The 27,293-nt window shown below is 41.8% G+C and overlaps 1 protein-coding gene across 5 annotated transcripts in view; it reads right to left on the bottom strand.

The window, feature by feature from the left end:
- pde4ba (phosphodiesterase 4B, cAMP-specific a) overlaps positions 1-27,293 on the bottom strand; it is a 150,633-nt gene that overhangs the window by 34,319 nt on the left and 89,021 nt on the right. For all 5 annotated transcript variants that reach the window (XM_034582044.1, XM_034582046.1, XM_034582045.1 and 2 more), the window contains 4 exons: positions 20,709-20,903; positions 19,171-19,207; positions 18,734-18,804; positions 17,653-17,702 (listed from right to left, as the gene is read on the bottom strand). In XM_034582044.1, coding sequence (XP_034437935.1) covers positions 17,653-17,702; positions 18,734-18,804; positions 19,171-19,207; positions 20,709-20,903 — 353 coding nt within the window. The remainder of the gene's footprint in view (positions 1-17,652; positions 17,703-18,733; positions 18,805-19,170; positions 19,208-20,708; positions 20,904-27,293) is intronic.

The following is a 27,293-nucleotide window of genomic DNA, read 5'->3' as shown; positions in this document are numbered from 1 at the left end:
ATTCTATTTCCACGTGTATTCAAATGTGAATCTAACACGATCTACATATATGAACATAACTCCCTGTTAAGGTTAATACATCAATCAGCACCTTAACGTTGTTGTGTTTATGCTGTGTCGCTGTAGTAACTTCATGTTTACACTGGTGATTGGTATTGGTAGGATCCTGTTATTGATGTTTCTAAGCAGCAAAACTAGTTTGACCTAAGAAAATTCACATCTTAAGAAATGGCTGCAGTGAAACTAATGTAAAGAAGGACTACAACAAATCTTCGAATCACTGGTGAAACCTGCTCTGGACGTTACGCGTATGTTACATCAGTGGACTGTCACAACATCGTTAATCTACGAGCAGAGAAAAGTACATATTTGCACTGTGTACATTTGCGGCAGTCAAACACAAGACGTGGCTTCATGTGCTTGCTCCTCTGTGATATAACAATAGTACACAGATGTGCCACAGGAAACTGCTCGAGACAACACGAGACGTTGTCACACGTTTAATCCCATCGGCACAGAAATAATTCCAGCCAGGCTGCAAACCACCAATAAGGGCGACAGAGCCATTCCGAGGACGACGAGAGCGCAGCACTGACATGTCAGTGTGTCTTTCCATCATGATGTGCTAATGGGCTGAGCTCTTATGCAACAAACTTCCAGTGTACAAACACACATCCCTCCCTACCTTTCCCTCCCTCCCTCCCTCGCTCCGTCTCCCTGAGAGTCTGAGCTGCAGCCAACTCATCCATCAACGACTGCACAGGAGAGACAAAGAGCCAAGTTTGTGGAAAGGGGCAAAGGACAGAGCAGTGCGTCCCTTTTACCACACACGTGGCTCGGTTGTCAGAATGAGGCAAACTGATGAATGACTGTCTGCAGTTAATTAATGAGCAGTGTATAAATGCGGAAAATAATAATCTATACTGTTATAATCGGTGTGTTTTGGATGGCTGCCATTTCTCTGTGTGTTTTCTTCCAACAAACAGATGAAGCTCTGTTGAGAAGCTGCTGGGCACCATCTTTTTTGAATGGGTTACCCTCTGCGTCCCCCCCCCATCCCCGACCAGCAACAATATAAAAGCTTGGAGCTTCTGTGATGCGAGTATTTGCTGGTTTTCTCATGAGACTGTAAACTGACTGTTATTAAATTTTGGATAATTGATTGGACATTTGATGAAACCTACAAGGTAAATGTGAGGGGGCATTCTCTTATTATGTGATTGTTAACTGTTAAATGACTTCACAATTTGAAGAAATTTGTCGAATTGCTTTTAAATTTGATCCAGAGCAACCGCCTCATATTCTAAAGAGGGAGTTTGAGTTCGATGACTGAGACGATGACTCGGACACAAAGAACAAGGAGGACAAGACACTAGAATATCAAGCAAATCACAATTGTGAATGATGTTATTGTAGAAACAAAACACTGGACCAATCAGGCATCTTCAGTGCTGCTCAAAGAATCCTGTACTACCCCTGAGCAGAGAGTTTTTGGGGATAAAAAGATTTGCCCAGAACTTGATTTAAGTTCCTGCTAAGGTTCCAACAGTTGCTGTGGAAAGGGGGAATACTACTGGGTGTTGTGTATTTATATATATGTACATACAGTATTTATAAGCAGATTTGTATTTTGGAGGCACTAGACAAAAAAAAGACCAAAATATGTGGTTAATAATATGGTCCATCCTCATGGAATCAGGACTATCTTTAATATATTTCACTGCATCTATTATGTTGTTGCACCAACAGGCAAATTTACTCTGTACTTATTGTTTTATTCTTTTCAAGAGTAAAAAAGTGTTTGACGTTTGTTCTTACATTTTCTACTTATATCCTGGAGGGGGCTACAGCTGCATTTCATATTGCATATTATTGCATATTATCATATACAGTAAAATGACAGAAACAGCTTTAATAATTTACAGACCTTTCTTAGGGTTTCATCTCAGCCACAGCCTCATCTTTGGTTAATTTATCAATCCCTGTTTTTTTCTGTGCCTTCACATGTACAGAGGGAAAATATGGAAGACAGACAAGACAGAGGAATCAAATTAAAAGCATACGGGAACGAATCAAACTGAGCGAGCCAAACAGCCGTGACCACAATCCTCTCAGCTCATCTCTGCTGGAAAAACAAAAAAACCCCAGAATTTTCACCACAACCTGGTCTCCACAACAAATACAAACAAGGCTCTGGTATCGCCGCTGACACACTGGTGATACGGCTCCGAGTCGTGAGTAAGAGGACTCCTGTAGCGGTGACCTTCCACTGTTACGCGTTCACAGACAAACGCTTACTGTAGCCTGTATGATACCGAAGCCCCAGGTAGAAAATATTATTGATGATGTCACCTTGTCTCCAAGAGTCAGGTCATATAAACAAGGGACGGATCTGAGCGGAGGGGACGGCGGGACGGTTTGGAGGAGGGCTGCGATATTCCTCATCTGCTCTCCGAGAGCAAACATACAGCTATCAGTCACACACACACACACACACACACACACACACACACACACACACACACACACACACACACACACACACACACACACACACACACACACACACACACACACACACACACACACACACACACACACACACACAGATGGCAGGTCACAGGTAGACTTGACCTGATGATGCACGGTGCTGTTTCGGTAAAGAAAAAAAAGGATTCAGTCAACAAACACACACGTGTGGACGTGAACCCACAGTGAGACGTTCATTTGTCAAAGTGACCAGGGTTGTAAACACGTTACGAACCAGTGTCATTGGCAGAGTGAACGCTGAGAGACCACGAGTGAGGACAGCGCGATGACGGCTGCGGTTTCGTGGCGGCCCGCGGCCCACGGTTCCCGCTCTTCTTCTGAGCTGTGGTCGTGTTTCCAGGGTATTTCTCTCCTCGTGTGACACACAGTGGAGATGAGGATGATGATAATAATGTTTGGACAGGCAGTGTGCCTGCCCGGAAGGTTCACAGCGAATGGGAGGGAGAAGGAAAAGCCGCCAACTCTCTCCTCATAGTTCTTTTGTCTCTCAGAGTCTACTGCAAGTATATATTACTGGTCCACTCATCATGGAAAAACAAGTCCTTCTCACTGAACAGATTTATTTATATGGAGCCAAATCACAACATCTTAAGGCACTTAACGTAAAATACGGTCAAGACCTCCCAGCATTATGAAGAGAAACTCAGCAGGTCCTGACATGAGGAAGTACTTGGTGACAGTGGAGAGAACTCCCTTCGAACAGAAAAACAGAACCAGACTCAGACCCATCTGGGCCCTGTTTGGAGTTAAGATACCCGTTTTGTTAAGCTTAAAAAATAATCCTGGTCATTTTTTGTATTGTGGTTTTATTTTAGTCTTTTGCATCTTTGATTTAAGTTCGGAATCAAATACAATTTCTCCTTGTGTTATATGGGCATGTACCATAGACTGTGTATGAACGATGATGACGAACGATGCAACTCCACTTCCTCCCGCCGTCTGAAACCACAATATCCTGATCACAAAGCCCGCCATCTTGCACCTCTGACGTTATTTGGAGCCAGAATCTGTGAAGTAGCGATCTTGGGGGGGGGGGGGGTCGACACACATACGCTCGACCACTCAAGAGTCACCCCATTATTATGGCATCACATAATAGATGTTTGTGATAAGAACTACTATGAATTAGAGACGCCATTTTCCACGATGAATAGATTCAGACTGCAACTGAACCCATTCATTGTGGAAACTTACATGTTGTTTACTGGCAAACGTGGACATGGCTTAAAGAAACCACTGTTGACTGCTGGCAGGAAACAGTCCCAGTAAGTCACAAACTTAGTTGACCCAAGTAACATGGCCACAAAGATCCCGATCAGAAAAACTAAAAACGTCTCAGCTTCTTCTTCAGGCATTTGAACAGCTTGTGCCTTTTTATCCTCAATACGAGTCGGTTTAACCAAAAGAAAAGCCATTTATGACTTTTGGTAACTGCGGTGCACGTGCTTCAGCCAGTGATTGTTTTTATACACATGAACAATAAAAGGACACATTCGACCAAACTGCCATTATCTTCATTATCACGCGGGCCAATGATTTCCCGGTAGTATCAAAGAGAATTTACGGAAGATGCCACAACATAAATAAAACATGAATTTCCATTTAGTGTGACGGGAAATCTTGAGTTTTTAGAAGTCCTGTTTTTGGAATGAACCACATTCCAGTTTGGCACAACAGCTCCCAGCCGCTATCTCAAGGTCAAGTGGTGGGAACTTGTGGCAGAGAGATAAAGTGTCCTGTTGACAGATATATACAGTTTATACAGTTTAGTATAAACTACAACAAGCTTGTGTAAAACCTTAGTTTATTCATTTTTGGCCTCTTTTAAATATATATTTGCATGGTATGAGCCTACCAAGATGAAATTTTAGACAAGAACAGACTCTTCAGAAATCGTCCAGCTCCTCCTCTAAGTATCGGCGATTAACACAATATTATAATAATAAAAACTAGTAAAAGCAGCAATAGCATTAATGCAGCTCTCATTTATTATTCATCGTCCTAATTTAAGGAGGTTGAATCATCGTGAGTGAAAGAATAAAATCAGTCTCTGTTGTAAATGGAGAGCAGTAAACATGTTGTCTGGCATTTGCAATCTACAGGACAGGAATGTATGATAAATTCAGAAACTAAACAAGCAGCAGTGTCTCAGCTCAGTTTAAATGACACGAAGTGGGGACTGTATGAATTGTCTGAAAGTCCTGAGCTTGTCAACAGTGGGAATAATGTGCAGAAAAAGCCCTTTAGCCTGCACCAGATGGTTTTTAAGCCAATAATGATCAATTATTCCTTCTATAAGTGTGCTTTGGCTCTTACGAGTCAAAATAATGCTATTCAGTGTTCACACACAGCCCGGGCCTGCTGAAGTCCAATTAGTGCTGCACTCCGCCGCACCGTGCCAAAGTGCGTAGATGAGTTATCCGAGGACACGGCTATGAGTGGATCATTGTCCCGAATCAAAACTCTAATCTATGAGTGAGAAACATAAAACACAAAGCCTCCAGCTGAATACAGCCAAACACATTATAGCGAGGGTGTGAGAATGAGAGATGAGCACACAATGGAGGGCTGAAGAGGATAATACAGGACCCCGGGTATAAAGCACCTCGGAAACAAGTGCGCTCCTCATAATGAGCTTGACACCGTGCCCTTCCTAAATGAGATACAGTGTTCACCATGCAGAAACAGGCAGGAGCTGACACCTACTATTTAATCAAGTGGTGAAGACGTACGCCCCAAATGGGACCGTTTGGAGAAGGGATTCGTCACTAATTTGGGAAACGGACGAAACGTTTCTGCATCGTAAATTTCATCTATGAATTAACATCTGATTCATTAAACCTGGTTCACTCAGTTTATCAAATGAAACATATCATAAAAACCAGAACTGCACTCGGTGGAGAACGTACCTCAGCCAACGCTCAGCTTCTATGTGGATCTGCACCAAATTGCAATATGAGTCCCCTAAACAATTTATCGAGATCCATTACTTATTCTCAGAGAAATCAGCAAAATCTTGCAATGTTCGGGAAAGTGAAAGAAAAAGTTCTTAGACCTGAATATGCACTTAAATTGAATGGTTCCCTTCTTGGGTCATGCTCCTCCATGCCACTGAATTTCAGGGAATCCAGTTGAGAAGTTCTTGCGTAATCCTGCTAACAAACAAACGCAAACATAACCTGCTTGGAGGAGGTACAAATAAAGAAACATGCATTTTCACTTGACGTTATGTGGCCATTTGGACTGTTTCACTCAAATTGGCTTTGAAACATTTGCGAGTGAGAATTTCAGATCGGTTAGTGACAACACAGAAGATTTTGTTTAAAAAAGCATTACTGGCAAATCCACTTTTCTTAATAAAATAAACCACACTGCCTGAAAAAGTGTGAATTTCTATCCAGTAGCGATTCGTTCCATTTCCACGTGCTTGTCAAGCAATTTTTTCTCATGGATGGAAAAACAAAGAAGCACTAAGCAATGTTTGATCAGCTTATAAACACACATGGACACAAGATCCACACTAACACAACACAGAAGAGAGACAGACACAAGCAGGCAGCTTTGTGTTTCTACCACTGTTGAGAAGAACACAACAGCGGCCATACACCGCCGCACATAGAGAACTGGCTCATGGGCACAATGTTCACATTCCAGCAGAGCCGACACTGGACGGTCTGTGTTTTTCTCAGAGAGGCAGACAGACTGCAGGTTAACACTCTTCTCCCGTCTCTGATTTCTCTGTGGATGCACTCGACACCTTCCACAACCCAACCCGTGACACACCGCTCAGAGCTTCAGCTGTTTAAACAGATGTGACGTGTGGTGGAATATCATGCACATTTTGTACTGAACGCTATGTTCCGATTTATACTACATATCCAACAGACAATGAGTCACGGGGGAGAAGAATAATGGCTAAGTAAACTGCTGTGTCTCCTCTTTGGGTTTATATTTGTCATGGGGCCTAAATTGCTTTCCAAATATTGGAGCAAAACTTTGACTACACCTACTGCGGCGGGATGTCAACATCCTCGTCTTCTTCTTCTTAAGCCTCAGTATTCATTGAGGAACACTAACCCCCTCCATCCTCTCCGGTCTGGTGCTCTTCAGTCAAGTCGTTGCCATGACAGCCCCTCATCCTTTTCTGCATCCTCAGGTGTTTCTAGGTTTTCATCTATATATGTCAACGTCCACACATTTTAAATTCTATTAAAAATAAAAACAACCCTGAGATTAAAAGCAAACATTAAAAATAATGGCTTCACTACCCTCAGAGTCCTGTTTGATGATTTAATGGCAAAAAGGAACTAACAACTAAATATTGTATTTCCCCCTTGAATCTAAAATAAGCTTGAAGAGAAAGCCCCCGAAACTAAAAAACACCTAAACCTGATAGATATATTTAATCTCTATACCCTATTTCTTTTTATTCTTTTTATAAAAGTATATTTTCATGGCCTTTATTGGACAGGACAGAGAGAATTTAATCCCAAAACAAAACCACAGAGTTAGAGATATTTCAAACTGGTCGTTTCACGCAACCAAAACAAGTTTACGCAACAGAAAAGCAGATCTCAATCTAGAATAGCCTCCCAGTGAAACACACACAACCAATCTGTGGACCCAGCCAGCAAAGCCACGGATGAGTTGTGAACGGAGGACAGCCACCGTGTTTTCATGCTGAGGTTGGTGACGCAGGTCGGGCCCCATCTGCTCTTTGTCTCCCTGTCACGCCAGAGGAACTCATTTGTCCCAAACAGAAAAGATGGATGAACTGCCGCGGAAAAAGAGCCTGCAGGGGGGTGGGGTGGGGGTCTAAACACCTGGGGCAGAGGGGGGGTTTTCTGTGTGAGGAAGTCATTGTTGTCCCACTGGCCTGTTTCCTCATTAGTGTCACAATCCTGCCCAGCATGCACTTCCTTCCATGGACAGAAAGGTGTCCGTGTGACAAACCACTTGATCCATGCACATTCCGATTCTACTCGCACCCGAGCGTTCACAAGACCTGTTATGTGACGGGTGCACATCTGTCTGCATCCACCTGCCAACTTTGACCCGTCTGGACTCGGATCTAGTAGAAGAAGCTCTCATCCTGCCTGACATTTCAAACAGGGACGTCCTGGGTGAAGGTTTTCACGTGAAGAGCATCTCGTCCCGTCCTACATGAGTCACCGGGATCTTTTAACACCTGAGCTTGTGTGCTCAGGTGTTAAAAGATCAACAACCTTCTAACTCCCTCTGCCAAGGAGGTCATGTTTTCATTTGACTGGCTCTTTGTTTTGTTAATCAGCAGGATTTCCTAATGACTACTGAACCAAGTTCCATTGAACTCTGTGGAGGGGGGGACATGATCCAAGGAAGAACCCATTAAATCTCGGAGTGGATCCGGATAAACGGACAAATCCAAGATTTAATTTTTCACTCTTTTTGAGTTGAAGATAGGGCTTTAGCCTCGGCGCTCGGAATGTGCTATACCAGCAAATTTGAATTGCTTATAGCTGAATGCTCCTTCAGGGCAAGGATAATAAAACGTGAGACAACAAACTACTGATGGCAGGAGATGCCAGAGGTACACAATTAAACCTCTTTTATATGGCAACGCAAAGGTTTGGTTAAATTTAGGCAAAAAGAACAATAATTTATAGAAGAAGTGTGGTCACGGTTAAAAAAACAAAACAAATCCAAATGTTTTTCTGCACTTTTAAAGGTTTAAATTCTTTGCTGTTAATTATTAATGGTGAAACACGTTCCATTAACTCCCTTCACATTATGTTGACATCGAGAGTCGAGGATGGAGCTTTACGTCTTTACTGCGTCTGGCGACTGCACAACCCTGGAACCCTGAAGCAGTTTGTAGCTACAATTTAGAACCATTTAAAACTTCCAGTAATTTTGTGTTTACTTAATAAAAGTTCATCCAATTATTGCCTGATCATTTTGGCCGAAAGTCCTGCCTCAGACCTTTATGCAGGATGTGTCTGTGTTGTTGGTGTAAAACGTCATTTTGTAGGTTCTGCACAGTAGCCAGTCTGGTTTTTGCCCGTCTACTGGAAGCTCCGGCGAGGCCATTAAAGTGGCCGGGAGCGGGAAGTAGTAAAGGGTGCAGGTAACACAAGACACCCAGGGACAGAAATACCAAAACCTATTAGCTACAGACATACAGAGAAAGACTGCAGAGAACATGTGTCTCTCAAGACACGGACACCTGGAGAAAGAGAGGAGGGGAAAGACGGAAGAGAGAGAGAGAGAGAGAGTGGGTGTGTGGAGGGAGAGGGAGCGTTGACCAGAATAGAGGGAGGGTTACAGGAAAGAGGAGGGAGCCGTTGCTGTGGCGACTGCTTGTGTTGGCATTTTGGGGACGTGTGAGGTGAGAGACAGAATGATATGTTGGCAGATACTATATCTGTGACATTTAGACACGCTCGCCCTGCCAGATTCTCCCTCATTGAACTACGGCCACATGGAGAGCACAGGGCTGGCACCGCCTCAGAGTGACCTCACCACCCAAAGATAGTTTGTAGAACCGGAGAGCGTAGATGATGCTGTTTCTGATGTGCAATGAAAACTAAGATCAAATGTACACCACATCGATAGTACATTCCCATGAGTCCTATCCAAAAAATGTATTTAGCTTCCAAATGGCAGCTCCAGGCTTTTTAAATATTTTCCACAACCACTTTTCCTCATGTTGGTAATTTTGACTGATGATGCAGCCAAATTCCAGGAATGCAATGTAAGTTATAGAACCAGACGAATTTATTGGTTGTCCTATAAAAATCAAACGGAATCTGCATTTATGTCAATGCTGATATGAAAACTTGTGTCACAGAGTAAACAATGCAGAGATTCGCAATGTGTTTACATTGTTTTATCTTCTCTTTTATTAAAAGTCATATATATTTGGTTTAATTTGTGTTTTAATTGTATTTATAGTTGATTATGTAGAGTTTATGGTTAAAATGTAAAGAATCAACCCTCAATTACAATTCATTTGTCAGAAAGTTTTGATAATTACGTACATCTCATCCATTGGCAGTTTTGTTATATATGCATTGGTCATATTATTCAGGCTGATATGTGCAATATTTAACGCAATTTAAATACAAATTTAATGTCAGAAAGTGTCTAAGTGTGCATTTATATGACTAAGACTCAAGATACGCCCTGATGCGACACCATAATATCGATACCAATCAAATCTGGACAGACACGAGGGTTCAAACTGTCAAACTCAGCGTGCTCGCACACATGCAGTCCGACGGAAACACTGATCAGCCTGGCAGATATTCATCTCTATTTGGAGACAGGGGTGCTGCGTCAGTGAGAAGCCCCAGACAGGTGCACCACTGTGGGGCAGTTATTGCCTCCCAAGGCCTCTGGCTTTAGTTGGAGGTGTCACATAACGACCTATTATGAGATCTTGGTTTAAAAAAACAAAAACAAAAACAAAAGGTATATGTGTTAACCCTGACCCACTAAACCCTAACAGAGAATTTATTTAGTTTCTCTGTCTGTATGTTTTGCTGCAGATCCTCCAGCTCCCCACCTCCAGCCATCTTCCCTGTTGTGCCTGCATCATATCTTCTCTGGCACCTTCTGGCTTACTCTTCCTCCCCTCTGAGGATGACCCTTATCTCTGCTGCCCTTTCACCTCATCACTCCCCATCTCCTCCTTTCATCCCTCCTACTGCTCCGTCTCTCTTGTCCTCCTCTGTCTGACCTCCGCAGCGCATTCCTGCACGAACTGGACCACCGCTTGGTGCAGGGAGTGCAGGGTTGTCTCGCTTTTTTCAACATAAAGTTCACAAAAAGATTGATGGGGTACTCTTCATACCTTGCCCTTTGCTAAGCGCTTTCAGGACGTGCTGGCAGAGAGAGGAGCCGAGCTGAAACAAATCGTGTACATGTTTTCAGGATTGTGCAGAAAAGATCATTTCTCTTGCTCTTAACTTCAGCCCAGAACAACAAACAGGAATCGAGGATTCTTTCTAGTTGATGTTATGCAACAGAAAGACGGGCAGGGGCCAGGACATTCTTAAGCCTTAAACGTGGAGGTGAACATTGTATAGATGCATTTGTAAAGGCAAGATTCACTCTATACTGGGTTTGAATTTCTGATCTGGATCTTTACAGATCACTAACCCAGAGCTTCCATTATTAGTTGGTTAAAAGATGCATAATCTGAACATAAAGCATTAGAATGAACCCTTCCCTGGTTGAGTCTTTTCAACTCGGTCAACAGAGACGCTGCTCTAACCTGATAACATGGGCACCAAAATAAAATGAAGAAGTGCCGCGATGCACATGCAACACACGCTCACGCATCCAGTGTGGCCCTGGAGTTAGACGGTGGTGGGGGCAGCCGGAGCCAATCCCAGCTCACATTAGGCAAGATGGACCCAGGACAGGTCCCCAATGCATCACAGGGCCAACTTACAGAGTAAAACACCCATTCACGCTCACATTCACACCTGTGGTCAGAGTCTCCTTTTAACCCAACCACAATCTGCAGGGCTTTGGACTGTGGGAGGAAGCCCACAGAGAAAGACCCTGACCAGACTTGGATTCGAACTGGGAACCTTCTTGCACATTGACAGTTTGACTTAAAATATGACTAAACGATGAAATTGAACTAGTCATTTTCAGCAGTGTGATATTTCCGCATACAGAAAACACACTTTCCAAGCACTGCTAGAGGTACACAATTATAACACTTGGCTTACTTTGCATAAATTTCCTGAACAGAGAGATTTTGAATATCTCCCATAAGCCTCGGGCCTGTTCACCATATACAGCAAATTACTGTACGTGACACAACAGCTCCCCGTCGTCCAGACAAACCTTTCACCTTCACAGTGAACACACTCTTATTGTTCGGTGTTGTCCAAACACCAGCTCCTGGACATGGACACAATAGAAAGGCACAATGGGAATTTAAAAAGCCGACTCATTGACACCTTTCCACACGGCCGCACAGTGAGTGTGTGAAGGTCGCGACAGTTCAAGAGCCCTTTGCCTCACACATATCCTGTATGACAGCATTTCATCACAGAGGTCGACTCCACCAGGAAGTCGGGTCGTACGTCTTCCGAGGTTCTCACAGCTGAATGCTGCAGAAACGAGACAGAATATTTCCTGGCTCTGTTATGACACCACAACGCAAAACAGCTGCTTTGAGTCGTCAGCTCTCCATCATGTGGAACCTTTCAGCACACGTGGGAGCGGACCTCACTAACCTGTTTGTGGCCGTGACGCGACGACAGCGCTGTAAAAACAATCGACCTCCTTTATAGTCATTGTTAGGCTCTTTATCTGCAGTGTTGAGAGACAAATATCTGGGAACAATAAAGTGTAAAACATGCAGAAAGCGATGCAGCATAATGTGTCTGACTTACAGGCTGTCAGTCATGTTTTCATTATCTGTGGCTTCATCTTATCTAGAGGATCTGCACCTTGTTCTCATGAGAAAAACAAGTGTTGCACGGTAGTTTTTTCCCACACATGTTCGTTACCATGAAGTAGGAAAGGCCCTGAACACAAGTGAAGTTTGAGAGTATAGTCCAGGCAACACTGCTGTGTGTACACTGGCAAACACAATTAATACGACTCTGTGGATGTTTCCACTCACCGCCGAGTAGAATAAGGTATGGGTGGAACTGATACACTGAAAGATTTGCTACAGGTTGTATAACACACCCTATACACACACACACACACACACACACACACACACACACACACACACACACAAACACACACAGACAGGTTTTTGCAGCTCTCCTTATTAGCACTTTGCATATTTCCATGCATTCTGGACAGCCTAATAAAAACCTTATCCCTAAACTTAGCGCACGCACACACACACACACACACACACACACACACACACACACACACAAATATAATATTGAATACAAACCACAGATCCAACACCCTGCGGGAACTAAGTGCAGCTTATATCAGTTGAGCTGTTCCTTAACTACTTTATTGTCTCTTCTCCATTTGTGATTAATAAATATCACTGAAACATACTGTAGATGGAAGTTTATAAAGTACGTTTTATCCCCATTATTCACTCTTAAACTCCAACGAAACACACTGCTCGTCTCCCAGACGTTTGTCATTACAAATTCCTCTCCGAGCCTTTATGAGTTCCTCTTATTTGCGGGAATCTGGTGTTGCTAAACCCCGATGTTACAAGAAGCCTGTTTGTGATTTCTCTTCTCATGCGATACATTCTTTTCCAATTTGACTGGTAAAAAATTGGAAGTCGCTGACAAACACTGACAGACACTGTAGCTCTTTGTGTCACCTCTGCCAAGGTAGCGCACGGGTTCATGGGTGGTGGCACGTATCCTTGTGGTCAAGCCACTGACAAACACTTGTGTGTGAAGGCACCATATTGTATAACAAACCTCAGACATCTGTTATCTGCTTCAAATTAAGCCATGAATCATTTGTTTTTTGGACTTTCAAACAGCTGCTCCTTTAATTCTGACTGGAAGCCCCTGTGTGAGATTCATCTACTGTAATCTCACGACAGTAAAACCTCAAATCGCTCCCAACATGTGTGTGTTTGGAAATAAATCCAAAAAGTTCAGATATTGATAAAAGTACAAAGTTGAAAAAGTTACTTTGGGCTAAAGCTTCTTTCAAGTGAAACTAACATCACTTTATTTTACTGGCAAGAAACGTGGGAGAAAAAAGAGAACGGACGGACATGTCACAGAGATCAGGACGCTGACTTTGATGCCAACACTGAGAAATACTAATGTCTCAACAGTATTAAGCATGACCTTACATTTACAGGAGGCTATATAATGAGAGCAACTAACAACTTAATCGTCATATAATCTATGAACTGTAAAAAGAAAATATTCATTAATAATAATAATAACAAGACCGAGGGGCTGGGTTTTAGGGGGCACTGTGGAGCCATTTTGCCATGTCTATTTTAAATTACCTTAAACTTTATTTCTAAATTTCACCACTTTTGAATTTTGTTATCTGTTTGCCTGAATAATAAAAATAATAATCAGAGCAATTCCAGTAGGGTCCTCTCACAGTTAGTGCTCGTGCCCTAATAATGATAATAATAATAAAGTGAAAATACCCCAGGTTTCCAATTTCCTTGAACTGAAACCAGTGAAGTTTGGGTATTTTTGCTTGGAAAGTGACTTAAATTATGATTCTATTATTGAAATAGCTGCTATATATATATATATCGTATTATTAAATGATATGGGAAATTAGTTCTGGCAAATAAAACTTTGTGCAATTGGAGTTGTTGACATGCAGCATGAAAGATAAGCAGTTTGGGCTTTATATTACATTTCACTCTGTGTAAAAAGTAATGATTCATTTTGTGCCCTGACAGAATGTGAAAAATGTTCACCTGTGTGTGATGCAGATTGTTCAGCAATGTAGGTATTTATGTGTTTATTGGTTCAGCGTGTGCATGTTTGTGCAGCGAGCCGGCACAGACAATAGGCCTTTGTGTCCCTATATCCCATGTTTCCTCTCGCGGGCTGACAATCCCACACAAACACACACACTCATGCACACCTCATCCACACACAGTTCCTCCTGGCTTCCGTCAAGTTACAACAGTTTAGAGACAGCAAAACAGGAAGAATCTGATCTTCACTTCCTGCCTCACACTTCCTGCCCCCCCCCCTCCTGCTCTGATGGAGGCAGAGAGAAACAAACAGACTCATTCAGAAGGAGGAATAAAGAGTTGAGTGGATGAAAAGAAAACAGGACATGACGCAGAGATGATGAGGAGTCAGAGAGTTGGGGTGTAAGAGTGGTGGACGGGGGCAGATGTGGCTTGTACAGTCGGTGTGTGTGTGTGTGTGTGTGTGTGGTAGAATGCAGTGAGGATGTGGTCTGACATCATGGGAACAGTGGGACTGCAGGAGCTGTGGTTGAGTCAGGTGTTAATTACAATTTGATTTGATCTGAAAACTCTATCTAGTAAAAATCTTTTAAACACTTTTAAAACTCACCTGAAAACACTTTTTTACTCCCTTGGCCTTAAAAACTGTTTGAGACTTATATGGTTTTATTATATTTTATAATATTTGTCATTTAAATATATTTATTGTATGTGTCTCCCCCAGTTTAGCTGTACAGCACTTTGCTTAACATTTGCGAAACATGCTTTACAAATAAATTGACTTAACTTAACTGCAGTATCATATAAACTTTACAACGTAAGTTATTTCTTTAAGAGACTATTTAGATTATGTATTAGGGTTTTAAGTATAGACCAATTCAAAATGGTACTTATGCATTTGACTTTTTTATATTTATCATTATCAACAAACTTTCTTCACATAGTTTATTTTGTCCAACCATCACCCCAAAAACCAAAAGATGTTCCATTTAATATCACATATGATTAAAACAACCTGGATTTAAAAGTTGTAACCAATGAAGGATCAGAAAATGTTGCTAGAAAAATGACTGAAGTAATATGAAATAGAAAAATCAAACACGTAATATAAATATAAAACCATTAAATACCATACTGTTGAATTTTGTGGACATATAATTTGATTAAGTTATTTTGATGTCGGCATTGATTTTCTAGCTCAGCGGACACGGAGATGCATGACTGACTGTTTATGAAAATACAGGAAGGTGCAGTTATGTTCTTCTTACATGTGTTTCCTGCAGTGTTTGAACAGCAGTAAGGTATAAAACATGTGGCTGTGGCAGACGACACTTAGTCAAACAAAGATCTTGTGAGTCAAGTAATAATATGTGATAGTAAAAAAGATAAAATGGCACAAAGCCTGAAAGATTAAATGACATTTGAATTCCATGTGAGGTTCTGCCCTGAAAAACAGAAACATGACGGAGAGGGTGAATGCAGACGTGGAGAAAAAGAAGAGAAGTGTTTGCATGTATGAGGAGGCAACTGTTTAGCTGCAGCCAACCAAAATACAGTTGATTGGAAAACATAATTTAGTGACGACCTTGTTTGCTCTTACACGGAAAGGTCACAATGAACGTTATTGAGCTGGTTTACAAGATATACACACACACACACACACACACACTTATTTCCCCAAACTCTATCAACCTCTCATACACACACACACTCACAAACAAACTCAGTGCACCTGACGAGTTGTGGTTGTGAAGAAGGAAGTGAAACCTCAGTCCATCTGCTTTGACAGGAAGTCAACAGAAGCCACACAAGGCGTGCTGACGTCAATCAGAGCCACAGGAACACCTCCCCACGGCGTGCGCACACACACACACACACACACACACACACACACACACACACTCATACACATACTCATACACTTACTCATCCACACACACACGCTCACATTACTCACAATGATGTATATATGCCACGATAAACACATTGACTCAAACCGCACACCTTCAATCCACAGCTGCACAATTGCAAGAAGCACAGTTGAAATACATCACACACTGAAATACTTGATTACGTACGTTTGCGTTTCAATACATACATTCAGAGACACAGACGCAGTATTGAAAAAAGACTGTGTTTTCTTCTGAGATAAAAACAACACAAAGACTTAACAAAAAGAAAAACACTTTTGTCTTCGCGGAACCGAAACTTCATTTTCCCTTCGTTTGATATCATATCTGACCTGAGTTGACTTCACGTGAAATCTGATGGTTTCAGGACGATGGACTTCAGTCACTGTTCTCAGTGTCTTTGATGCTCATCTCTTTACACATAACTGTCTTTCATGTGCTGTCTAGAGAACGTGGGGACATCTGCCCCCAGATGTGACATTAAAGATCTGACACTTGCGGCTACAAGATACGAAACAATGTGTAGTTTGTTTTTTTGCTTTGTAGTCAAATCCTATTCAAACACGATGTAGAGAGGCCAACGTTTCTTTTCTGCTTGTTGCTCGTTAAAGCTCAAATATAAGACACAAACAGAAAGTTTCAATAGTAGATTTTAGTAAAAACTGATCATTGTAGTTTTCATTACTTTCTTGCAGCAGTGAAAGATGTTAACATCATATTGACATTTGCAGTAACTAATTTAAAACATGTTCTTAACAGCTACACTTAAATCTACCAGGAGGTGACACCAGCAACGAGATTCTGTCTGTGAGCTTTTCCACCTGCGCTGGAAGATCAATCAGCAACAACATGTGAATAATGAGAAAATAAACTTTAAAATTAGTTTTCATGTTTTGTTATTTCTGAAATCTTTAATTTTATTAATAACACCACAGCTTTGTTGTAACTTGATGTGAGAGAGAACACACACACACACACACACACACACACACACACACACACACACACACACACACACACACACACACACACACACACACACACACACACACACACACACACACACACACACACACACACACTCTACTGCACAGTGCTCGTAAAGTAGAAAACACAAAACACACTGCCTCTTACTGGACTATACATATACATGTATACACATACTTTACATACACATACTCACACGCATACAAACGTACTCACACACAGACACACCCTCTCTCTCTCTCTCTCTCTCAGTCACACACAGGTTTGTTTATCCTTATGAGAACTTTGCTTTGACTTCCACTCATTGTGCAGCCTAAACAAAACCTTATCCCTAAACTTGACCGGCCTCATTAGGAACAAGCTTTGGTCCCCATGAGGTCCACTGGTCCTGACAGGGTCAGGCAACCAAAACGACAAACACACACACACACACACACACTCAACTGCTGACAATCAAATGTGATGAGAGGTTTGCTGTGGCGAGTGGAGTGAGCTGCATTAATGGACTGTGAGTCTGCAGTGTTTGTCTGAACCACCAGTTTAATTGTGTTTGAACAAGGTTAATGAGCTTGATGACAAACACTCTGTACTACAATGTTACAGCTGGAGACAGAGGATGGAAAAAAGAATAATAGTTCAAGCAAGTTCATGTGGACGAGAAGGTGGAGAGAGGCAGCGAGGAGAGGATAACGCCAACAAGGAAAAACATGGAGGGTTGAGGGAGAACATCTCAGGGACACATGAACCAAAATACACGTGATTCACACGATTCAGGGCAGCAGCGTCACACACGTAGCAGCGTCTTACCTGGGAGACAAACTCTGGTGATCGGAGGCTGAGACGCTGCCGGAGATCTTCTGGAAAAAAAGATTATTGTATTTAAGTATCATCGTCTAGGAACTGGTGCACTCAAATCACAGAAACACGTCTCTGCTTAGTGACTAAAATGATACGTAAGGGTCCGAAATTTGGGTGAAAAGTCAAATAAGTGCATTTCTCAAACAATCTAACTGTTCTTTGAAATAAAGCTTGAATGTTATCAAGTGGAGCGACGAGTTTAAAGAGAGGAAACACGCAGTTATTGTCTTGTATTTAGTCTTGTGGTAGTTAAGCACAGAAGAGGTTTCATAGTCACATGTTACACACACACGCTCTGATCATGCATGTCCATGTCTTATTTTAATACAAGTCTGTCTGTGCACGTTCTCATTTCATCTCGCTCAGATCAGCATCCTCGCTGCTTTCAGTCATTACACTCTGACCGACTCCTCGTGCATCGGAATCTATGTTCCTTTAAACACAAGGTCAATACACGGGTATCTACAGCTGGGGGGGGGGGGGGGGGGGTCCGTCTGTGTGGAGCTACGAGGCAACGCATGTGTTATTGTCACATATTGATGCTGTGGCCCCTCAAAGCGGTGATGATGGATCCATCTGTGTGTGTGTGTGTGTGTGTGTGTGTGTGTGTGTGTGTGTGTGTGTGTGTGTGTGTGTGTGTGTGTGTGTGTCACGTGCTGTGTTGAGCTGTGAGTTGTGGACAAAGCCGCTATCACACATCAGTCCATTTAAAGCTCAACACTGCCACCCTGTGTTGACACGGTGGGACTGCAGCCTGACCATGCCTATACTAACTAAGCTAACTTCAGAATCAGCCTTTGATTTGTTTTGTTTCCTTTTTTGTGAGTTGAAGTTCGATGAAGAGAAAATGTTTTGGCGAGCAGCCAAAGAGTTTGATGTACTTTGACTTATTTGTAAATGAAGTCTGGACTCATAATGATTCAGGCTGATATTCTCATATTTATCACTTTTTAAGAGTGTTTTTTTTCAAATGTTTTCAATGTATGTAAACTTGCAACTTACATCAAACGTGAATGCTTGATGTACTTACTTGCTGGAGGCACACTGGACATTGGTCAACACAGTGAAGTTATTCCTAACACTTCGAAGGCTTGCCAGAACCTAGAAAGACACAGGAACAGCTGATTATTAGTATTTTTTTTATTATAAAAACCTTTGCCTTTTTTGTTTAGTTTAATATTTGCTTGATAGCAACAGAGAATAAATCTGTAATCAATACTTCATTGATTTAATCAACAATAATACATTTTATTTCTATGGCACTTTTAACAAAGCTCAGAGACACATTACAGAGGTGAAAATAAACAGAGAAAGCAAATGATAAAATACACATGTAAACCAGTTTTGATGAGGTGGGTTTGAAGTGATGCTATATACATTTGTAAAAGACACACACTTTTGTATTTTGGATGCTGATAATTTGAGATTTGCTCAGCCCACACTGTTTACTGTCAATCAGATTCTTACCTGAGCAAAAGGTGTAACGATCAGGTCGTCACCATGTCTGAAAAGAAGAAAACACCAAACATGAGCTTTGGTAAGTTTCATGAGTCTCAGTGCTTCACAGTAAAAACTGTTACGTAACAACGATGAGCAAAGAGGGAGTGAGTCTCATTACGATGATTAACTGAAAGAGATGACTTCAAAGAGGGAGAGGAGGAGAGGAGGAGGTTCACGGGTCAGATGGGATGTGACCTTGTAAGATACTGAGCTCTAAGAGGAACCTATTTCTGAAGTCAAGGCCCAAAGTACTCAAATAATCTTCTGTGGGTTTCAAATTGTCATCATGTTGTGAAACATCTGGAGTCGCACAGTGATCACATTCTGGAAGATCTAGCCCCAGAGCTTCCACTAGGGGGCAGCGCTGTGCAGGATCAGAGCCTCCACAGCAGATTATTTTACAATGTGTGATGCACTTTAGTCAACTTTGATTTGATCATAACCCTGTGTATCCTTAGGAGAGTTGTCTTGCAACTGTTTCATGTCATTTTAAACATATCACATTACTAAATTAGAAAACAGATATGAATAAAAAGTTGTTTATTAAGTTCTTGCTTGATGTCATGTATAGAAATGAAATAGACGTAACTGCAATGGAGATCATTATGATCATTATATTGTCTACATCTAAAATATCATGATTTATACTTACGTAACAAACATTTTATTATGACACATATGCTCCTCAGTGCTTTAATGCACTTCTCAATCAATCTAATCACTCACTCATCTGCAGAAACATAAACCTAAATATACACCAGGACCACTGCTGTCTGAAACTGAAGTCAAACTTCAACCTCTGTTAAACATGTGCTGCCCCGAGCCTGTGATTTTAAACGCTGCCAACATACTGTACACTTTACCTCCACAATCCTCTAAATAAACACTTAAAGTCCAGGACGTGGAGGCATCTTCACCCACTGTGTGTAGAATATATGAAATATATATGTGTACATGTCTGTTATTCTCCATGACATGCACAGTGTCAGGTAAGGTAGAAAGAAGACTGTCTCTAGTTCAGTGTGACTGAGGACGAACACGACTTCTACTGTAACAGTCACCACAGAGTCTACAGGCTAAATGTGATTCTACATTATAAATACAGTTAAATTATACTTCACTTTGACTGTGAGTGTTGCAATTAACTTCTTCATTCTGCTGGAAACATTCATCCCTCGCAGGTTGCCTGACTGCAGGTTTGTATCTGTAAATGTTAATGTAAGAAGCGCTGCTGCCAGCCCATGTGAACCTGCTGTACTCATGTTGGCCTGCTGCAGTTATTACCTCCACTGGGGGGGTTATGTTTTCAACCCTGTTCTTTTTATAGTCGGGATTGTGAAAAAACTTTGTGGAAGCATGTGACATGGACCAAGAAAGATCCCATTACATTTTGGCGTTGGTGAATGTAGATATTTTATTTAGAAAGGGGGACTGATATCTGCAGCGTGTGCAATCTGGTGTAGCTCGACTGGAGTCGTAGCTCGACTGGAGTTGCCTTAACTTACAGTTCAGAGGCGATGGAGGAGTTTCGTGACATGGACTTGGGTGACAGGTCATAGTCGCTGTCGGAGCGGTAGAGGAAGGACTCTCGCCGCTGGTTGTGACCGGGGAAGTTGGTGTGGAGGACCAGACCCGAGCCCGGGGAGGCCTGGGGGTCCAGGGGGCTGCAGCCGGCAGACGGGCCATTCTCCACATCGAAACTGAAAACAGAGAAACACCAACGTCTTAGACTTTTTTCTGTCATTAGAGCTTCATCTTCAGACATTAGACTGAATTTATATGGTGCTTTGATAATCCACTTTCACCCATTCATACAGCACTTCTATACCCAGCACTTTTTCTATCTCACGTCATTCACACGCCAGCTGAGCAGCCGTCAGGGGGAATCTGGGGTTCAGTATCTTGCCCAAGGACACTTTGGCATCCAGACTGCAGGAGCCAGGGATCGAACCATCAACCTTACGGTTCGCGAAACTGTTTTAAATTCACCTTGTGGACACATTCAACATTACAGTTAGTGACCACGTTTTAAGTTGAATCTACTGGAATGACTTTGGTTTCCCTGTTATTTGAGCAAAAGCTTTTTCTGTGTAAACAACTCTTATTAAACTTTTAAAAAATGTAAATATCTAATCTCTCTCTCTCTCTGATAACTTTCTGTTTACGCTGTCAAATGCTGAGTGGTTTTGATTTCGTTTTAATGAAGCAGCATAAAAAAAAAGGGAAGAGAAATTCTTTCACGTGTATCATCTACATCCCCTAAAGAGATAAGTGGCACACACACACACACACACACACACACACACACACACACACACGATTCGATTTGGCCTGACCATGTAGGGCAGAGTGACATGTTAGAGTGCACAGTGTTCGTTGGTGAGGAGGAGGCAGTGGAGGAATGAGGGAAGGGAGAGGAGCAGTATCTCACGAAGGAGGAGAAGGAGGAGGAGGAGGAGGAGGAGGAGGAGAGCATCATCGTTTTAACAGTTATTTTAATTGGTTTTATTGACTTAGCTAAAACTTGCCAGACATGGTTTCACAAACAAACAGAAACATTTTTCTTTGTGCATTTTCCACTGCAGCTTGACTTTATGAAACTCCTTCACTTCTTAGCTCTGCCATCACTGCTGCCTCTGTATAGTAAACACACACCAGCAGACGCAGCGCTGGTTACACTACACACTTCAACAAAAACACACACACATCTAAAACAATTATTCTTGTGCTCGTCTATTTATTATAATAAAATCCGGAATGGAAAAAGCATCAGTTCATCTCAGAAGATTTTTCAGAGGACAGAGCTACTATCTGGACAAAGATGTAAAAGTCTGAATTGAATTAAAGTTGCATATCTGTTCTTATATTATGTTGATGATGATAAAAATCACTGAAACAGTGGATACAAAGATGTAAATACTATATGTTGTGATTTAGTACAGGCCTGTGTCAACTAATCACTTCCAATAAAATGTGGGACATTTGGGACTGAAGACATTTTATTTGTTATTGTATATCCAGGGAAAGTTAAATGTGAATGCCAGAGTAATTTATTTATTTATTTTATATACAAATGATGGGCATCATGGGTCCAAACCAAAACAGTGACAGGAGTTAAAGGCTCAATCTGTGGATACACATAAAAACACAGACAGACTGATAAACTATAATGTGGAAAAATGGTATCCAAAGAAAACAGGTTCGTCTTAAGAGACCGTCTGGCTCCTATTTGGTGACGTGAGAGGCTGAGAAAATGTCAAGGAGCAACAGAAGTAACACAACTTTGGATTTAAGCCTGAAACAGCAGGAAGCCCCGGCTCTGAACAGCCCAGGTGCCGCCCTGTGCTCAGAGGGCAAATCATCCGGTTAATGTACAGACGGTTACAGACCAAAGCAAAGTTCGTTCACTTGAGGGAAAGAATTCTGCTTTGTTAGGATTAAAAACATAGACTATGCCTCAAAATTGGTTTTATTTTGGTTCGGGTCGGGACATGAGGAAATTCTTGAGTCTCTAAGTAATAAGAGGGCCTTGTAATTTGTTATTTAGCACTAATGACTTCATGACTTTGGGATTGTTTGGATGGAAATGACATCAAGAGTAAAACCTTGATCAGGTTGTTACAGAGAGAAACTAGAATCAATGTAATGTGTGATCTGACTTAAACTAATATTTCAGCTGAAACACGACTCAAATTCAAATATTGTTATAATATCTGCACAACAAGGCAAATATCACTTAGCATGTCGGGCCTCCATTTGGTCTGATATGTAGAAATAAACCATGATCATGTTGATCTAAAATGCGGATTATACGGTGAATGGCTTCATGAACGGATCATTCATGTAACCCAGAAAAAAATAAGATGTGAGGAAATATAATATGTTAAATATGAGCTTATTAAATGTCATGAAGAAACACAGAAAAGGTTTGGACATTATCTCTTCTTTTTGTTTATTGTGACGTTAAACTAAAATAGCAAAGCAAAGCATTTTTCGCTGCATAATTTCCCGTCCAGGTTTTGGTTTGATACGTGCACACACATGCATGCCTGCACTCACTGCACCATGCACTGAATGCTCGACTTCCTCCGCCCTCAGGTCAATCCACTGCTTTGTGTGTAATGATCACGTGTGGGGACGACTGATTCTGGAGCCAGTGCAGAGTCTAGTCAACCGCATCTCGCAACCTTCCACTTCTTCTCTTAAACACAGGATAGAAATCTTTGCATCGACTTTATCGATGAAAATAGGGGCAAGAAAATGCAAATTGAAGTTTTCACATGGTTAGAAAATGCCTGCAAAACCCATTTTTTCATTTAATGGTGTTGTTTTACAGCTCTGAAAGAATTCAGATTAGTTTCGCCTACATGCAGCGGAAAGATATCGGTGAGATGTGGGAAGGAAACGGTTCGATATTCCTCAAACCCCAAAGAATAAACAGACGTTATGCGTTCACCAGCAGCTCAACGGCCATTTGTTCAGCCTACTGCTAAATCGACCTTATAAGCTGAGCTGAGTCACATCCCCGGTCTAACGCGGTCATGTCAGGAGGTAACAGCCGGGGTACAGGTGTTCTGATGGAGCGTGGCACCGTCAGAGACAAAGAGGAAAAAAAACTAATGGACAGCTGCGCCGCGGCACTTCCCCCCCCCCCGAACCGAGACGGCTGATGGCTGTTGTGTTATGTAAGCGATGACACACGATGAGACGTCCGAGCATGAGAGCGAGTCTACGTCGGGTCCGTTGCACAATGGCTGTTTATCTGAGAGTTGATCCCTGATTCCTTCATGAAGTATATTTGTGAGCAGTTACTTTAACACAAAGTAAAGTTGTGTCTCTGCACTCGGGTTTTAGTGGGAGATGAGTCACGTACAGGTGTATTTGTTCTATGAGAGTTCTGATAAATGAAGGAATCAGTCATGTATGTTTGACTGAAGGAAGCAGGAAGTTCTCACTGTGACGCCAAAACCGTCATAGTCCGACATGAGATTCCTTCCCCATGATACAGATGCATGTGTGACTGATTCACTGACAACAACGTGCAGACTTACAGACAGTAGACCTGAGACTGATGATCATTATCTGGATTGATCTGTGATCTGAACATCTTTGTTTTCTTTTTAACGAACGGGCTCATCATTAAACCAATTAGTTGTTAATAGTTTATAAAACTGAAGGTGAAATGTTAATTTTCAGATGAATTTTGACAGTTTTGTGCCCCAAACCTAAAACAGGTTTAATTTTAAAAATGTAGAAAACTCAACATAGATCCGCACCATTTATCTTCTTTTTTTTACCCTGGAGTTTAACAGGGCAAAGAAGGGATATCGAAGAATTTACCCTTCGAATAACAAGTCAAAGACAGACCTTGCAAACAAAGACCCCCCCCTGTATGAAACTTGGTGTCCTGGTGGTTTAGTGGATTAGTGCATTTGTCTGGGAAACTGTTCTCGCTCGTACCACTCTCTCGAGCTCTCGCTCTGTTCCAGCATTTCTCTCGAAATGTAAACATATAGAAAAATGCGCCGAACAACATCTGTTTATCCAAACTACACAGAGATTAAAACAGCCGCAGTCCAGGTGCTTTAATGCAATTATGAGCTTCCTAGGTAGTGGCTGAATAATCAATCACACCCGTTTGACTCTAAGGAATCTGAAACTGCGTGAATGGGGGGGGGGGAGAAGGATCAAAGTGTCACCAGGTTGACGCACATTTATGTTTATATTTTTTCATGTACATCATCCGTGACCAGAGAACAAAGGGGGATCCGGTATCCTGGGAATTCCCCGATAATTGACATATTTCCAGCTACTTACGATAATTACGATAAAGGTCGGTACTGTTTTCTGTCGTATGTTCCTCTAAAGCAATAAGGAAGTGCTCACTGTGACCCGCAGCTAGGGCAACATGACATTCCTTTCCCATGGTCCAGAAGCATCAGTCGCACTGACGAACAGACGTCAGTGAAGCGACGGCTGAACTGATAGGACGACAGAAGAAGAGAAGATATGTTCCACCACCGTTCATTGGTTTATTCTAATCGATCCCCATCAGCTTCTGCCAAAATCTTGCCAATATCGACGCATTCAAAAAATGTCCAAGTGAAACATTTCTCACATAATTTTTGAAGGCAAGTTCAAGAACAAACCAAAACTCACACCCACCCACACACAAATTACAAAAGCAGCTGGTGCTAAAGCAATCCATCAGATAACGACACACAGCCACTGATCAACAAGCGGCTGTGGTTGTATCTTCACCAGCCAGTGCAGTTTCAGTCTCTATTCGTTTATATCAAGACTCATACGAGGTCACATACTGACATTGACCTGGATCCCCCAGACACATCACCTGCATATCGCAGGGAGACGACCATTCACACTGACATTTTTTACAATCACCCACAATAGTAACTTTACTCTTTTACACAAACTAATCACCGGCATGGAATTAGGATGTTTTCTGTTTATTTTGAATAGAGTTATTTTAATGTATAAATAGGATCAATTACTGATCAATGCAACACAAGTGTCTGAATAGATCTGGATCATATTGTAGATGCAGATAGAAAGAAAAACAGAGATGAGCTGAAATCAGGAGATTCAATCACGACAAAAATGAAGTGCTTTAAAAAGAAGGGGCCAAAAGGTTAAAGAGGGTGGTTTTAAAAGTCGACCCTGCTCTGAAGTGTTTACATAAAGAGAACGGTAATCATGAGGGATCCGACTCCCTGACATCTAAACTTATTCTGAGGAATTACGGACGAGGCGGCTGCTACCATGGAAAAGAGGTCAATGAATATGGACGCAAAGATTTGGGACAGACATTGAATGAATCTTTTCCTGGGAAATGAGTCCACTTCCAAGCTGAGAGACAATGGTGTTGTTTTGACAGAAGCCACTGTCTAGTAAGACTGACTCTCATTTACTGGTACAGCGGGACAGCGGGACAGCTCAGTTTCCTGTGTGTTGATTTGTGTGCGCGTAGAGACAGGGTGAGCAGGGAGAGCGTGTTTACACCCAGTGAGATGAAGTGTTCCGAGGCGGGTTCTGGCAAACGGAACACGACCTGTTATGAGATACAACAGAACGAGAGGGAATCCTGCAGCAGTTTACTGTCCTCTGGAGTGAGACCACTTTAGATCCTCACTCGGTCAATTAGGACGAGTGCAGGTCAAGTGTCAGGTCCTTGAGGTCAAGTCAAGTGTTAAGAGATAACAGCCACTTTGTCGTATCTGTGACGGCTGAAAATGCTGTCAAGATTGTTTTATTTGTGAATTATAATTACTCACATTTTCCAGAAGGGGTGTATCTGAGAATGCAAAGGTCCTAGTCAGTTGGACATATTTTCCAAAACAACTTCCTGCCAGCCCAAGGTGAGATGTCTGGAAAATGTCAGAGTCAATGTGAGAATACAGAACGAACGCAAAACTGAAAAACCCTAAAAGAGTACGAATTTCTCTACTACACTGTCTTATTTATTGTGTATTTACCAAGTTTCAAGTGGTTATTGCTGAGACCTCGATGTGACTCTTTGTTCAGTTGTGGCGTCATTGAACAACTTCAGTTATGAGAGTCTGGTATGTGCTGTATTGAAGTTCTTAGATTTAAACTCAGATAGTCCTGCTCTGAGTTTTAAATGGAGTCAGTGAATAGCAAGAGAGGAAGCACCTATATATGAATAAAGTCTCCACACCCTAATCTTATGGAGTCACACCGTTCTGTTTCTCCCTTGAGTGTAGTTAGAGTGTGACAGGTTTCCTTAAAGGAAAAAAGAAACTGAGAAATGTTGGTAGACCTACAAGGAAAAAAGTTGTTCTCCTAATTAGAAAGTTTTTACTCGCAGGAGACAGGTTCATCTCTGTAGAATAAATGTGGATACAGTAAAAGTGTGAAAAGATTCAACTGGACTCAACAAACTGTCCAGTAACGACTGAAACATCCCAACGAGCAAATGTAGGTGCAACGTTTAAAACCCTCTCTCTCCTGACTGAGCACAGAATGATCCGTTAGAGGGAAACAGCCTCTGAGTGTCACCGACAGCGAGAGAGAGAGAGCATTCTCATGCTCTGTATTAATCTCTTCCTTCC

This window comes from Hippoglossus hippoglossus, chromosome 4 (genome assembly GCF_009819705.1).
Source record: "Hippoglossus hippoglossus isolate fHipHip1 chromosome 4, fHipHip1.pri, whole genome shotgun sequence".
NCBI lineage: Eukaryota > Metazoa > Chordata > Actinopteri > Pleuronectiformes > Pleuronectidae > Hippoglossus > Hippoglossus hippoglossus.
Note: the sequence above shows the minus strand (reverse complement) of the source record. Positions and strands in the feature narration are given on the sequence as shown.